Below are 15,273 nucleotides of genomic sequence, written 5' to 3' on the forward strand. Positions count from 1 at the left end.
TAGGTGACGATCAGTTTGGCTTTAGGAAAAGTAAAGGCACGAGAGAGGCAATTCTGACGTTACGGCTAATAATGGAAGCAAGGCTAAAGAAAAATCAAGACACGTTCATAGGATTTGTCGACCTGAAAAAAGCGTTCGACAATATAAAATGGTGCAAGATGTTCGAGATTCTGAAAAAAGTAGAGGTAAGCTATAGGGAGAGACGGGTCATATACAATATGTTCAACAATCAAGAGGGAATTATAAGAGTGGACGATCAAGAACGAAGTGCTCGTATTAAAAACGGAGTAAGACAAGGCTATAGCCTTTCGCCCCTACTCTTCAATCTTTACATCGAGGAAGCAATGATGGAAATAAAAGAAAGCTTCAGGAGTGGAATTAAAATACAAGGTGAAAGCATATCAATGATACGATTCGCTGATGACATTGCTATCCTGAGTGAAAGTGAAGTAGAATTAAATGATCTGATGAACGGAATGAACAGTCTAATGAGTACACAGTATGGTTTGAGAGTAAATCGGATAAAGACGAAGGTAATGAGAAGTAGTAGAAATGAGAACAGCGAGAAACTTAACATCAGGATTGATGGTCACGAAGTCAATGAAGTTAAGGAATTCTGCTACCTAGGCAGTAAAATAACCAATGACGGACGGAGCAAGGAGGACATCAAAAGCAGACTCGGTGTGGCAAAAAAGGCATTTCTGGCCAAAAGAAGTCTACTAATATCAAATACCGGCCTCAATTTCAGGAAGAAATTTCTGAGGATGTACGTCTGGAGTACAGCATTGTATGGTACTGAAACATGGACTGTGGGAAACCCGGAACAGAAGAGAATCTAAGCATTCCAGATGTGGTGCTATGGACGAATGTTGAAAATTAGGTACACTGATAAGGTAAGGAATGAGGAGATTCTACGCAGAATCGGAGAGGAAAGGAATATGTGGAAAACACTGATAAGGAGAAGAGACAGGATGATAGGACATGTGCTAAGACATGAGGGAATGACTTCCATGGTACTAGAGGGAGCTGTAGAGGGCAAAAACTGTAGAGGAAGACAGAGATTTGAGAACATCCAGCAAATAATTGAGGACGTAGGTTGCAAGTGCTACTCTGAGATGAAGAGGTTAGGACAGGAAAGGAATTCGTAGCGGGCCGCATCAAACCAGTCAGTAGACTGATGACAAAAAAAACAAGAGCCAAGAGGAAACAGTAAGAGTAGAAGACTCAGAACGTAATGCTCAGGTTAAAAATGGTGTAACTCAGGGCTGTATTCATTAACCTCTATTGTTCCGTCTGTACGTCTAAGAGGCAGTGACGAAAATTAAAGAAATGGTCAAGAGAGGAATTAAAATTCAAGTTGGAAGGATATCGATGATAAGATTCGCTGATGACATCGCTGTCCTCAGTGAAAGTGAATAAGATTTACAGGATCTGCTGAATGGAATGAACAGTCCAATGAGCACAGAATACGGGTTGAGAGTAAATCTAAGAAAGGAAGTAATGAGAAGTAGCAGAAACAAAACATAGAAAAATTTGCATCAGGACTGGTGATCATCGAGTAGATGAAGTTAAGGAATTCTGCTACCTAGGTAGCGAAATAACGACGACGTCCAGAAAGTTTTCGAAACCAACGGCGAACAAATGCAGTACAGTGAATGGTGCATAGTCGTCCATAAAAATTCCATTTCTGCTTGGGAACATGAAGTCCAAAAATGGAAGTCCACCATAACGGCTTCCCGTCAATGACAGATTCATTTGGACCAGGCAACCCAGTCCATGCCATGGAAACATAGCCCACGTCGTTCTAGAGCGATCACCAGCTTGCACAACGCCTTGTTGACCAACTGAGTCTATGACTTCGTGGGATCTGTGCAACATTCCAAGCCTAACATCACCTCTGACAAATTTAAGACGGAACTTATATGACCAGACAACGGTTTTCCGACTGTCTGAGGTCACGAGCTCAGGAGTGGCGGTGCTCTCGGCCATTAAGTGAAGACCGTCGGCCACTGCGTTACCCGTAGTGAGAAGTAAAGTCTGAGATCTGGTATAAGCATCATATTTTTCATACTGATGATATTGGAATACTGAAATGCTTAACAATTTCTGAAATGGAACGCCATATGAATCTAGGTCCAACTACCATTCCGCGTTCAGAGTCTGCTAATTACCAAAGTGCTGCCATAACCATGTCGCAAACCTTTTTGCTTATATCGCCAGAGAACAAGTGACAGATCCGCCAATGTACTGCCATTTTAAACGTTGTGTACGTGATACTACAGCCATTCGTATACGCGTATTCACTATCCCATGACCTGTATTACCTCAGTGTACATCTCTGTCGTACGCCATTTATAATCCTATCAGTTCGTTCTTGGTCCATTTTGGTCCTTGTATATATTTTACGACACACGTCTTTCCCTATGCTTACCCCTGTTTTCCCCACAGTTTCGAACATCATGCTTTAAATTATCTAACGGTTTTTCCAAGTCGTCAAATCCTATCGACGTCTCTTCATTTTCTTCGGTGTTGCTTCCATGATCAATCGCTACATCAGAATAGCATCTGTCGTGCCTTTACCTTCCCTATAGCCAAACCGATCGTCATCTAACAGATCCTGAATTTTTTTCATTCTTCTGTATATTATTCTCGTCAGCAACTTGGATGAGCTGTAAAGCTAATTGTCCGATAATTCTCGCACTTGTTGGCTCTTCTAATCTTCGGAATTGTGTGGATGATGATTTCCGAAAGTCTGATGCCAGTCACATACACCCTACACGCCAATGAGTATAGTCGTTTTGTTGTCATTTCCCCTAATGCTTTCATAAATGTCGATGGAATGTTAAGCAAGTCTTCCAAAACTCTTTTAAATTTTATTGTAATACTGGTTCCCTTATCTCTTCCCTTTCGACCCTGTTTCTTCTTCTATTACAGGTAAGTCCTCCTCCTCATAGAGACCTCCTACAGTGTAACTTTTCAAGTCATTGCACACTCCTCTGCATTTAAGAGTGTAGTTCACATCATCTCTTAATATTACATCCTTCATTTTTAATTTCAATGAAGGCCGCTTTGGTTTTTATACATGCTCAGTCAGTCCTTCTGCCAATCATTTCTTTCTCGATCCCATACCACTTTTCACGCAACTCAGAGTCAAACGGGTCGCTCGGGTAAGGGGTGCAGGGAGACAGCCCCTACGACATATGTATACTACTGGCCATTAAAATTGCTACACCAAGAAGATATGCAGATGATAAACGGGTATTCATTGGACAACTATATTATACTAGAAATGACATATGATAATATTTTCACGCAATTTGGGTGCATAGAACCTGAGAAATCAGTACCCAGAAAAACCACCTCTGGCCATAATAACGGCCTTGATACGCCTGGGCATTGAGACAAACAGTGCTTGGATGGCGTGTACAGGTACAACTGCCCATGCAGCTTCAACACTATACCAAGAGTAATAACTGACGTATTGTGACGAGCCAGTTGCTCGGCCACCATTCACCAGAAGTTTTCAATTGGTCATAGATATGGAGAATGTGCTGGCCAGGGCAGCAGTCGAATATTTTCTGTATCCAGAAAGGCCCGTACAGGACCTGCAACATGCGGTCGTTCATTATACAGCTTAAATGTAGGATTTCGCAGGGATCGAATGAACGGTAGAGCCACGGGTCTTAACACATCTGAAATGTAATGTCGACTTTTCAAAGTGCCGTCAATGCGAACAAGAGCTGACCGAGGCGTGTAACCAGTGGCACCCCGTGTCACCACGCCGGCTGATACGCCAGTAGGGCGATGATGAATACACGCTTCCAATGTGCGTTCACCGCGGTGTCACCAAACACAGATGCGACCATCATGATGTTGTAAACAGAACATGGATTCATCCGAAGAAAATGTCATTTTGTCATTCGTGCATCCAGGTTCGTCGTTGAGTACACCATCGCAGGCGCTCCTGTCTGTAATGCAGCGTCAATGGTAACCGCAGCCATGGTCTCCGAGCTGATAGTCCATCGTGATGCAAACGTCGCCGAACTGTTCGTTCAGAGGGTTGTTGTCTTGCATACGTCCCCATGGGTTGACTCAGGGATCGAGACGTGGCTACACGATTTGTTACAGCCATGCGGATAAGATGCCTGTCATCTCGACTGCTACTGATACGAGGCCGTTGGGATCCAGCACGGCGTTCCGTATTACCCTCCTGAACCCACCGATTCCATATTCTGCTAACAGTCATTGGATCTCGGACAACGCGAGCAGCAGTGTCGCGATACGATAAACCGCATCGCGATAGGCTACAATCCGACCTTTACCAAAGTCGGAAACGTGATGGTACGCATTTCTCCTTCTTACACGAGGCATCACAACAACGTTTCACCGGACAACGCCGGTCAACTGCTTTTTGTGTATGAGAAATCGGTTGGAAACTTTCCTCATGTCACCATGTTGTAGGTGGACCACCGGCGCAAACCTTGTGTGAATGCTTTGAAAATCCAGTCGTTTGCATATCACAGCATATTCTTCCTGTCGGTTAAATTTCGCGTCTGTACACGTCACCCTCGTGGTGCAGCAATTTTAATGGCCAGTAGTGTATATGGGACACCCGCGTAATCTCAACACTTTGCTAGAAGATGGTGAGTCTGGTAGTACTTAGATAAATGTCATGGAATTTAAACGCAGCCACACGGATGGAAGGTCGAGAAGATTTCGTCAATCATCAGCTCATTCTACGCTCTCATCCCTGGCACTGAAATGCTCAATTCCTTGCCTCGATTGCCATAAACGAAATTCCTCGCCTCAGTACCCTGACTTAGCTTCGGCCTTCCACTCGTGTTTCAGCCTGAGCGGGGCACGCGCCCGCAGCTGCCTGGTGCTGTCCGCGCTTCTGGGGTGTCTGGTGACGTCAGCGGCGTCCAGCGCCACCGAGTGCCGCCGGCTGCCGTACGAGGACACGGCGCCGCGCACGCGCCTCACCAACGACCGCTTCAGCATCTCCGTCAGCGGGAACCCCAACGGCTACGTGCCTGGGGAGGCGTACACAGGTACTTAGTAGCCGGTCCTTCAGTTGCTTACTGAACGTTGCGAAGCAGCTTCACAGGTGGTGTTCCAGGGACGTATTGAAAGACTCATACTCTTCGTTCCTCAACAGAAGGAGTCTGATATTATGTACTTTATGGGCCTGATCTATGCTTATCGGAGAACTGAAGAACACTTGCACTTCTTTTATACAGTGGTCAGACAGGACATTATGACCATCTACCTAGTAGCCATTATGCCCACATTTGGCACGGATATCAGTGGCGAACCATCGTAGCTTGGAAGCAATGCAGCCCTTGCAGGTCATTGGAGGGACTTTCCACGTCATCTTGACACACAAGTCACTTAATTCCCGTAACTTCTTGGGAGGTAGGCGATGAGCTCTGATGCCACCTTCATTCACATCCCAGATGTGTTCGTTCGGATTCAGACCTGACGAGTTGGGGACTAGCACATCAATTGGGACTCGCCACTGTGTTCCTCGAACCACTAAATCACACTTCTGGCCTTGTGACGTGGTACATTACCTTGTTGAAAAATGTCGCTTCCGTCAGGAAACATGATCGTCATGAAGGGGAATTGGTCTGCAACCACTGTATGCTTTGGGGACATTCACGTGGCCTTCTATGGGTACAGTGGAGCTGGTGCTTGGTACCTTAGTGACTTGCAAGAGCGCCACTGGACTCGTGGGTGCCCAAGTCAATGTTCCCAGAACATAACGGAGCCGCCGCCACATTGTCTCCCCGACACAGTACATGTGTCAAGTAGCTGTTCCACTAGAAGATGGTCCACAGCTCGTGGTCGTGCGGTAGCGTTCTCGCTTCCTGCGAACGAGTTCCAGGGTTCGATTCCCGACAGGGTCAGGGATTTTCTCTGCCTCGTGATGACTGGGTGTTGTGTGATGTCCTTAGATTAGTTGGGTTTAAGTAGTTCCAAGTTCTAGGGGACTGATGACCATAGATGTTAAGTCCCATAGTGCTCAGAGCCATTTGAACCTAGAAGACGACGGATGTCCGCCCTGCAATCGGCTTGATGCAGAAGGTATCAGGATTCGTCAGACCATGCAACACTCTGCCACTGCATCAACGTCCAGTGCCAATGGTCACGTGCCCATTTCAGTCGTAGTTGCCATTGTCATGGTATTAACGTTGGCACATCGTTAGGGCGTTCGGTGCAGTGTGAGTTCACACACATTTGTATTCTGTCCAGCATCAGAGCCTGATGTTAGTTCCACCACAGTCCGCTGCTGTCTTGTTTTACCAGTCAGCCCAGCCTACGACGTCCGACAGCTGTAATGAGGGGTCTGGACGTGGTTTAACCTTTGTTTCACTACGTGTTGCAGATAATCACCTCTACACTCCTCGAACACCCAAGAAGTCGCGCTGTTTCTGAAATGCTCGTGCCGACCCTCCAGGCTATCACAGTATGCCCGCGGTCAAACTCAGATAGGTCACGCGCCTTTCCCATTCCACGCACGGACAGTACGCTCACTTATACTACATGCACCGTACGTGTGTCTGAGTCGCAGTCATTCCTCGCCAGGTGATGCTACTGTTGCGTGGACAGGTTTATATCGATAGTAGATCAGTGGCCATAATGTTCTGGCTGTTCAGTGCATACTTATTGTGTTGTGTACCGTACACAGTGAATAGATGAACTTAGAAACACATGGGTAACATGATGTGAAGAACTGATTCAGAGTGCAATTTTGAATCAGTGTTTTTTAACAAGAGGCAATCTGAGCGAGCATTTAGAAAATGTGTAAGATACAATAACACATGTTGCACAGACCTGTCCGTCAGATTCTCATAAAGAGTTCCAAAAGGAGAAGAAGCTAAGTAGTCTTATTCCAGGAAGAAGAGTGCGAGGTTGTTTTGTATAATATTCGAGAATCATCTTGTTGCAGAAGTTCTGTAACACTTAAACCAAGAATACTATAAGACTGGAAGCCTCAATCCCCCTTAAGTACATAAAAAGTGTACAAAAATCACACACCCCTTAACCCCTTTCCGCTGTTTGACGAGTCTGTCTCGTAATAACAATTTTGGACCGGGTTCGAGTCCCGGTCGGGGCACACATTTTCATCTGTCCCGGTTGACGTATGCCAACGTCTGTAAGCAGCTAAGGGTGTTCATTTCATTGTAATTTCATTCTAACGAGCTGCATGGTCACCGATGGTATCTGTTCTTCCGGACATGTCCGAAAAAACAGATACCATCTTAGTGTATAATTCTGGACAAGATATGAATATCTTGAGTGAGAGGACCCGTGGAAACAAACGCGGACCAAAAATAAATTTCACGAGTCACACTCGAGGGAACGAAAGTCGGTCCATCGCCTGTCTGAGTCATGAGACAAACACCTGCCAGTTGCAATCGTGGTTTAGTTCTTAGCACTAGGCGGCGAGAATTAGTGACAATTCGTTAAATCCAACCCACAAGGCAATGGTGCTAGTAGTTTCGTTCTTTCGTTTTGAATAAAAAATATTACAAACTATGACACAATGTTGACAGAGTGGCGTTCACCGGATGTAGTGATGAAGTATCCAGTGATACTGACGACATTGTACAAAGTAGAACATCTCTACACTGATCTATGCATCTCAGACAATGGTAATGAAGAAAAGAGATGTAAGAGGATTACAGACATGTAAAATGAAGTTCCTCAGAAGTAGGATAGGAGTAACAAAAAGAGAGAGGGTGAGAAATGAAAGTGCAAAGGGAAACAGTGAAAAGGAACTTTTGGCGAGCAGTATATAAACATCAACGTGGTATGGGCACTTAAAGAGAATAGAAAACAAGAGATATTTGAAATGGAGATGCGAGGGAAATGACCAGGAGGAAGACCAAGTGTGGCGGAATGTGTTCAAAAAAGAGGCGAGAACTGGATCAGAGTGAACAAAGAAAGTTGGTGAGACAATACGACTAGATGGCGCAGTTTATGTTCCAAACAGACTCAGCTTGGGGCTGAAAAATGTTGATGATGATGATGATGAAAATACAGATTCTATCGGGAAAGTACGCAGTAATAGGCAAAATTCGCCATAAAGTATTCATAAATAAATTTTACAGAAAGGAGAATGTTTATGGAGAATTTGTAATTATTTGTTGGTGCTCAGGTGGAAAGACAAACGTGCCATGTATAAGACATCGACAAAACACGGAAGTGTAGTGATCGTCGATTACATAGACAAAAAACTTCGAATAACAATGACCCCGAAGTGCACGCCCCAATACATAACTGAATGGATAGAACAGATCGTCAGTATCAGACGTTGTCCCGTTTCCCAGACGTAACAAAAATCGTTAAAGAATATCGAAAACTTCTTTTTTATAACTCTGATATTGCTGTTCTCAGTACTTACATTATCCATAAAACAATACACGGTCAAAGAAAGGAAACATATGTTGTAACTCTTCAGGCTTTCCCGGCGAGATCTTGACATGTGGAATAATCGGGCCTACTGCCGGATGTTTGTGTCGCTCTGGCACAATATTTCGGCCACGTAACACGTTTCCTCCTTCAGGTGCTACCTGAGACTGCTGTGTTAGAGGATCTTGTCCAGTATTTTGCCCAGAGGGCGCTGGGTGCTCTCTTTGTCGACTGCGCCCGCCTCGCACTGCTTGTAATGTGTTGTCTCTTCCCAAGTGTTCCCTCGGACATCCGCGCCCGACTTGGGCGCCATCTGTGGCAGCTGCGCTGCAGAATATATTGGGGCATCAAGGATTGCCCAATCTGAAAGTAGAAGTTAAAGCCATGCGGCTATGACTTCCATAATAAAAATTAACATTAAAACAATAGCTTTTTGGTTGTCATATTTTTTTCTGCTTTTAAATGATTTAAAATACATTAGCTGTGTGGTAATTTTTTATTTTATGATTTTTATTTCTTTTTTCTTTTTTTCCTTTTTTTCTCTCTTTTTTCCCTTTTTTATTTTTTATTAATTTTTTTCATTCGATCACACATTCACACAATATATACATTGTACTCACACATACATAAAGTTAACACATTCTCACACTCATTCATTCACCTTGGTAAAATAATAATAATAAATAATAAATATAATAAAATAAGAACGTCAAAACAGGGCACTAGCACAAACAGGCAGCCTGGGTGGCTGACTAAAGGGATAAGAATATCTTGTAGAACAAAGTGGCAATTATATCAAAACGTTAGAAACAGGCAAAATCTAAATGCACCAGCACATTACAAACAGTATTGTAAGGTGCTTAAAAATGTTATTAGGAAGGCAAAAATTATGTGGTATGCAGATAGAATAGCTAAGTCTCACGATAAAATTAAAACCATATGGTCAGTGGTAAAGTAAGTGGCTCGTCTGCAGAGACAGGTCGAGGATATAGAATCAGTGCGTAGTGCGAATGTCCGTGTTACTGATAAGTCGCATATATGTACAGTATTTAATAATCACTTTCTGAATATAGTAGGTGAACTAAATAGAAACAGGGAATCATATAGTGCTCGTAGAAAAAAGTGTTCCGAGACTGTTACCTAAAATGCTCCTCCATGATACTGACAAGAGGGAGATTGAGTTAATAATTAAATCACTAAAGACTAAGAACTCTCATGGATGTGATGGGGCATCTATCAGAATACTGAAGTATTGTTCGATGTATGTTAGCCCAGTACTTAGCCATATCTGTAACTTTTCCTTTAGGAGCGGTCGGTTTCCTGACTGATTAAAGTACTTGGTAGTGAAGCCACTTTATAAAAAGGGAGACAGGGATAATTTTGACAATTGTAGATCTATTTCTATGCCATCGGTGTTTGCTAACGTCATCGAGAGGGTTGTATATGCAAGGTTACTGGTGCATTTAAATTCACATAATTTGCTGTCAAATGTACAGTTTGGTTTTAGAAATGGCTTAACAACTGAAAATGCTATAGTCTCTTTTTTCTGTGAGGTTTTGGATGGATTAAATAAAAGGTTGCGAACGTTAGGTGTTTTCTTTGATTTAACGAAGGCTTTTGACTGTGTTGACCACAAAATATTATTGCAGAAGTTGGACCATTATGGAGTAAGGGGAGTAGCTTACAATTGATTAGCCTCTTACTTTAAGAACAAAAAGCAGTAGGTAATTCTCCACAATATTGAGAGTGGTAGTGATGTTCAGTCCCAATGGGGCACTGTTAAATGGGGCGTTCCCCAAGGGTCAGTGCTGGGGCCGCTGCTGTTTCTTATTTATATAAATGATATGCCTTCTACTATTACAGGTGATTCAAAAATATTTCCGTTTGCTGATGACACCAGCTTGGTAGTGAAGGATCTTGTGTGTAATATTGAAACATAATCAAATAATGTAGTTCATGAAATAAGTTTGTGGCTTGTGGCAAATAATTTGATGCTAAATCACAGTAAGACTCAGATTTTACAGTTTCTAACTCACAATTCAACAAGAACTGATATTTTAATCAGACAGAATGGTCATATTATAAGCGAGACGGAACAGTTCAAGTTCCTACGTGTTGGGATAGATGATAAGGTGTTGTGGAAAGCCCATGTTCAGGATCTTGTTCAGAAACTAAATGCCACTTTATTTACCATTAGAACAGTATCTGAAATAAGTGACATTTCAACACGAAAAGTAGTCTACTTCGCATATTTTCATACGCTTATGTCATATGGTATTATTTTTTGGGATAATTCTTCTGATTCAAAAAGGGTATTTTTGGCTCAAAAACGGGCTGTTCGAGCTATGTGTGGTTTAAGTTCGAAAACCTCTTGTCGACCTTTATTCAATAGTCTGGGAATTTTGACATTGCCCTCACAGTATATATTTTCTTTAATGTCGTTTGTTGTTAGCTATATTAGTTTCTTCCCAAGATTTAGCAGCTTTCACTCAGTTAATACTAGACAGAAATCAAATCTGCGTGAGGAATGCGCTTCCTTGACTCTTGTGCAGAAAGGAGTGCAGTATTCTGCTGCATCCATTTTCAATAAGCTACCACAAGAACTCAAAAATCTTAGCAGTAGCCCAAACACTTTTAAGTCTAAACTGAGGAGTTTCCTCATGGCTCACTCCTTCTATTCTGTCGAGGAGCTCCTGGAAGAGCTAAAAAATTAAGCAAATTCTAGTGTTACATTCTTGGTTTTCTTTATTTAATCTAACGACTTGTCGCCTGATATGTTGCTTACATTTCATTTTATCTGTTTCTAAAATCGTGTTATAATTTCATTTATTGACTCGTTCCATGGCCATGGAGACTTCTTAATGTGGTCCCACAGAACGATAAATAAATAAATAAAAATAAAATAAAAATTAATTAAAATAAAATAAATTGCGTTAAAATAAAATAAAATAATTAATTAAAATAAAATACATTGGGTTAAAATAAAATAAAATTTTAATTTAAAGTAAACGTTAATAAATTGTAAAAATTAAAATAATTAAAATTGTATAAAAATATATACACAAGATGTGTAATCTCGTTATTCACGTAGGTCATCGGGCCATCTAGTGGAAGCCAGGTAGTCCACCCAGTGTCCAAGTTGTCGTACAAGTTCGTTATCTGACTGTTGCGTGTTTTCATAGAAGGTTTTTGCACTGGTTCTAAATCGGTCTATCAAATAGGGTACCCCTGCGAGTTGGTGAAGTTCATTCGTTGGGAACCGGTATGGAAGATGGAGTGCTCTTTTCAGAGCACGATTCTGAATACTTTGTAACCATTGTATGTGGGAGGGAGGGTGGGAGAAGCATTGCCCCACACGACAGCAGCGTAGTCTAAGATTGGTCGCACCAGTGTGAGGTACAATATCACCCCCAGTCTTGATGGTAGTGTTGACGCTGGATTTAATAATGGATAGCGCTGTACCATTCTTCTCCAGGCTTTCTCTCGAATATCTTCCATATGAGGTTGCCATGTCAATCGCCTATCAAGGGTCACACCCAAGTATTTTGCTGTTTTTGACCACGTAACTGGGGTGCCCCCTATCTCAATGGACTGGATGTTAGGTGGAAGTGGTCTTCTACAGATTACTATGGCCTGCGTCTTTGTGGTGTTGAAAGACAGTTGCCATCCCGTTGCCCATTCACTCAGCTTATTACATGCTTGTCACAGTCTTGCCTGGAGGTGTGCAGTATTCGTACTTTGGGAGTAAATGGCTGTATCATTGGCGTATAAGGATAGGTGTGTTCTGGCCGTCGATGGTAGGTCGGATGTATACAAGTTGTATAACAGTGGTCCCAGAACACTGCCCTGAGGTACTCCTGCTTTGATTGGTCTGGTGGACGATATACCATCTTGAGTACGGACTTGAAAAGTCCGGATTACTGGATAACTCTTCAGGAGTGTTGCGTGTGACACGGGGATCAATCAAAGGCACGAGAAACATCCAGAGATACAGCCCCGAAGAATTCTTTCCTTTCCATGGCGCTGAATGCTTCCTCAGCTAGGCATAGTAGCTGCTGGGTGGTGGAAAGACCTTGGCAAATGCCGAACTGGACATCTGGTATCAGATGCTCTGCTTCCACGTGCTGTTGAAGTCTCTTTATGTATAAGCGTTCAAAAAGTATCGATATGGCAGGTAAAAGACTGATTGGTCTGTAACTAGCAGGTGATCGAAGGTCCTTTCCTGCCTTAGGTATGGCGACGACCTCTGCATGTTTCCATGTGAGGGGGAAGTCGCCAGTTGCCAGGATCTCATTGAACACAGCCGCCATTATTGGTACTGCAGTAGGTGGTAATTACTTCAACAGCTCATTAGTCAGAAGGTCTGGTCCTCCAGCCTTCTTTCCGTTTAATTCTTCGAGCAGTTTTGTAACTTTTGCTGTCGTGATTGGTTGAATGTGGTTATATTCGGCTCGACTGACGAGGAATCTTGGAAGTCTCTCGTTGACTAGGCCAATGTGGTCAGCGTCGGCAGGATCATTCATCGGTGTGAAGTTTTTTGCGAATACATCTGCCAAAGCATTTGCTTTGGCATTTGGTTCGCTGATTATATGGTTGCCCACATGTAGTGGGGGTAACTTCTGTCCACTTCTTAGTAGTGACTTCGTCATCTTCCAGGCCGATTGGTCTTGTAATTGTAGCAGTGCAACCTTATCTGCCCAGACTTGATTCCTGTGTTTTTCTACTTCTGCCTTAATTTCTCGTTGTAGTCGATTTACTAGGCGCTTTGTGGCTGGATTGCGCATTGCCTGCCATTCTCTGAATGCTCGGTTTTTTCCCTGATGGCTGCTATGATAGCTGGCGGTGGTTTATGAGTTTTTGGTGGTATAGGCCGTCTCAAAGTAGGATGTTAGGTATAACAGAGTGTTTTCTGCTCCTGCTATCCCTTGGTCTGGTGCATCCAGGAGGTCTCTTTCAAGCACTTGATGATACATTTCCCAGCTGATTCCTCGAATGTCAAGACAGTGTCTAGGCGGTTTATTGATGCCGATGAGGTCGACATAAAAAATGACAGGTTCATGGTCAGATGTAAGAGCCCTTCTGGTAGTTGCAGTAACACCATTGGGGAATCCCTTAATGATGGCTATATCCAGCACGTCACTCTGGCCTCTATTCGGAAAGAAAGTGGGGTCATATAGTCCCACGATGATGGCGTGGTTTCTTTCAGCAACCCACATGAGACGATGCAGCTATTCCAGTTGGTATTTTCGGCATTAAGGTCACCAGCAAGAAAACGATTTCCTTGCTGTGACAATAGCACCTCTAGATGGCCACGGTGGGGGGGGGGGGGGGGGGGGCTGTACACTGCAATAAATTGTATGTGGCCTCTTGATGTCGGGACTGCAACTGATGTGGCTTCTACAGTGGCTAATGCTGGAAGTGGCAGTTGGTGATGAATCAAAGAGTTTCTTACATATACTGCTGTTCCTCCACCAGCAGTCGGCCGGTCCGTCCGGAAACAGCTGTAGTTGGCGACTCATACTTGGATGTCGAGTTTCAAGTGTGTCTCGGTGACCAGGCACACATCGATTCTTTCATCTTGGAGGAACTGACGAAACTCTCCTACTTGTTGCGAATTCCATTGGCGTTCCATGTGCACACAGTCCAAGGGAGCACCGGGGAAGAAACAACACCTTACAAGCAGCGCCAGGCGGGCGCGGACAGCGAACAGAGCCCCCGACGCGAGACGGGCCACAGACAGCTGCCACAACTGCAGATGGTCGACTAGGCGGGCGCGGCCGTCCGTCGGAGCACCAGGGAAGTGCCAACACCTCGGGAGCAGCGCCAAGCGGGCGCGGACCACGAACAGAACGCCACATGTGGGTCCGGCCCCAGACAACTGCCACGACCACAGATGGTGGATGAGCCCGGCGCGGACGTCCGTGGGAGCACCAGGGAGGTGTTGTGGTTGGCAGGAGAGCCAACCTCGTATTTCTAAAGGAGGCCGAAATGCACGTGTCTCAGCACACGCAGGCTGGCGTGAGGTCTGGAACATGACAAGGGAATTAGAATTGAGATAAACGGATGTAGCTGGTGGAATACTTAACTTTAATCCATTAATGACGAACGTCGCTCTTTATGGTACATGATTCACACTATCAATAGTACGGATACTGGCGCCTTGCTAGGTCGTAGCAAATAACGTAGCTGAAGGCTATGCTAACTATCGTCCCGGCAAATGAGAGCGTAGAAGTCAGTGAACCATCGCTAGCAAAGTCGGCTGTACAACTGGGGCGAGTGCTAGGAAGTCTCTCTAGACCTGCCGTGTGGCGGCGCTTGGTCTGCAATCACTGATAGTGGCGACACGCGGGTCCGACGTATACTACCGGATCGCGGCCGATTTAAAGGCTACCACCTAGCAAGTGTGGTGTCTGGCGGTGACACCACAGGAGGGCTAAAGATCTCAGGAGCAGCACCTGGCGGGCGCGGGCCGCGAACGGAACGCCCGACACAGGACAAGCCTCAGAGAGCTGCCAAAGGTGGCGCCCAAGTCGGGCGCCGACGTCCGAGGGAACACCGGAGAAGAGACAACACATTACAAGCAGCGCCAGGCGGGCGCGGACGGCAAAGAGAGCACCCAGCGCCCTCTGGACATAAATACTGGGCAAGATCCTCCAACACGGCAGTCTCAGGTAGCACCTGAAGAAGGCAACGAGTAATGTGGCCGAAATATTGTGCCAGAGCGACACAAACATCCGGCAGTAGACCCCATTACTCCACATGTCGAAACATATGTTGATTACTAAATAAATGCAGCAAAGGTAATTTTTAAAAATGTTCAGTTGCTAGACTTCTAAAGCATGGAGAACCTTCACT

General features: G+C 44.3%; 1 protein-coding gene across 3 annotated transcripts in view; it reads left to right on the plus strand.

Moving 5' to 3' along the window:
* LOC126354704 (spondin-1-like) overlaps positions 1–15,273 on the plus strand; it is a 174,731-nt gene that overhangs the window by 38,310 nt on the left and 121,148 nt on the right. For all 3 annotated transcript variants that reach the window (XR_007565374.1, XR_007565375.1, XM_050004524.1), the window contains exon 2: positions 4,849–5,051. Coding sequence is in view for 1 of the 3 variants with exons in the window: in XM_050004524.1 (XP_049860481.1) it covers positions 4,849–5,051 (203 nt within the window). In the remaining 2 variants the exon portion in view is untranslated. The remainder of the gene's footprint in view (positions 1–4,848; positions 5,052–15,273) is intronic.

The sequence above is a fragment of the Schistocerca gregaria genome, chromosome 3 (genome assembly GCF_023897955.1).
Source record: "Schistocerca gregaria isolate iqSchGreg1 chromosome 3, iqSchGreg1.2, whole genome shotgun sequence".
Taxonomy (NCBI): domain Eukaryota; kingdom Metazoa; phylum Arthropoda; class Insecta; order Orthoptera; family Acrididae; genus Schistocerca; species Schistocerca gregaria.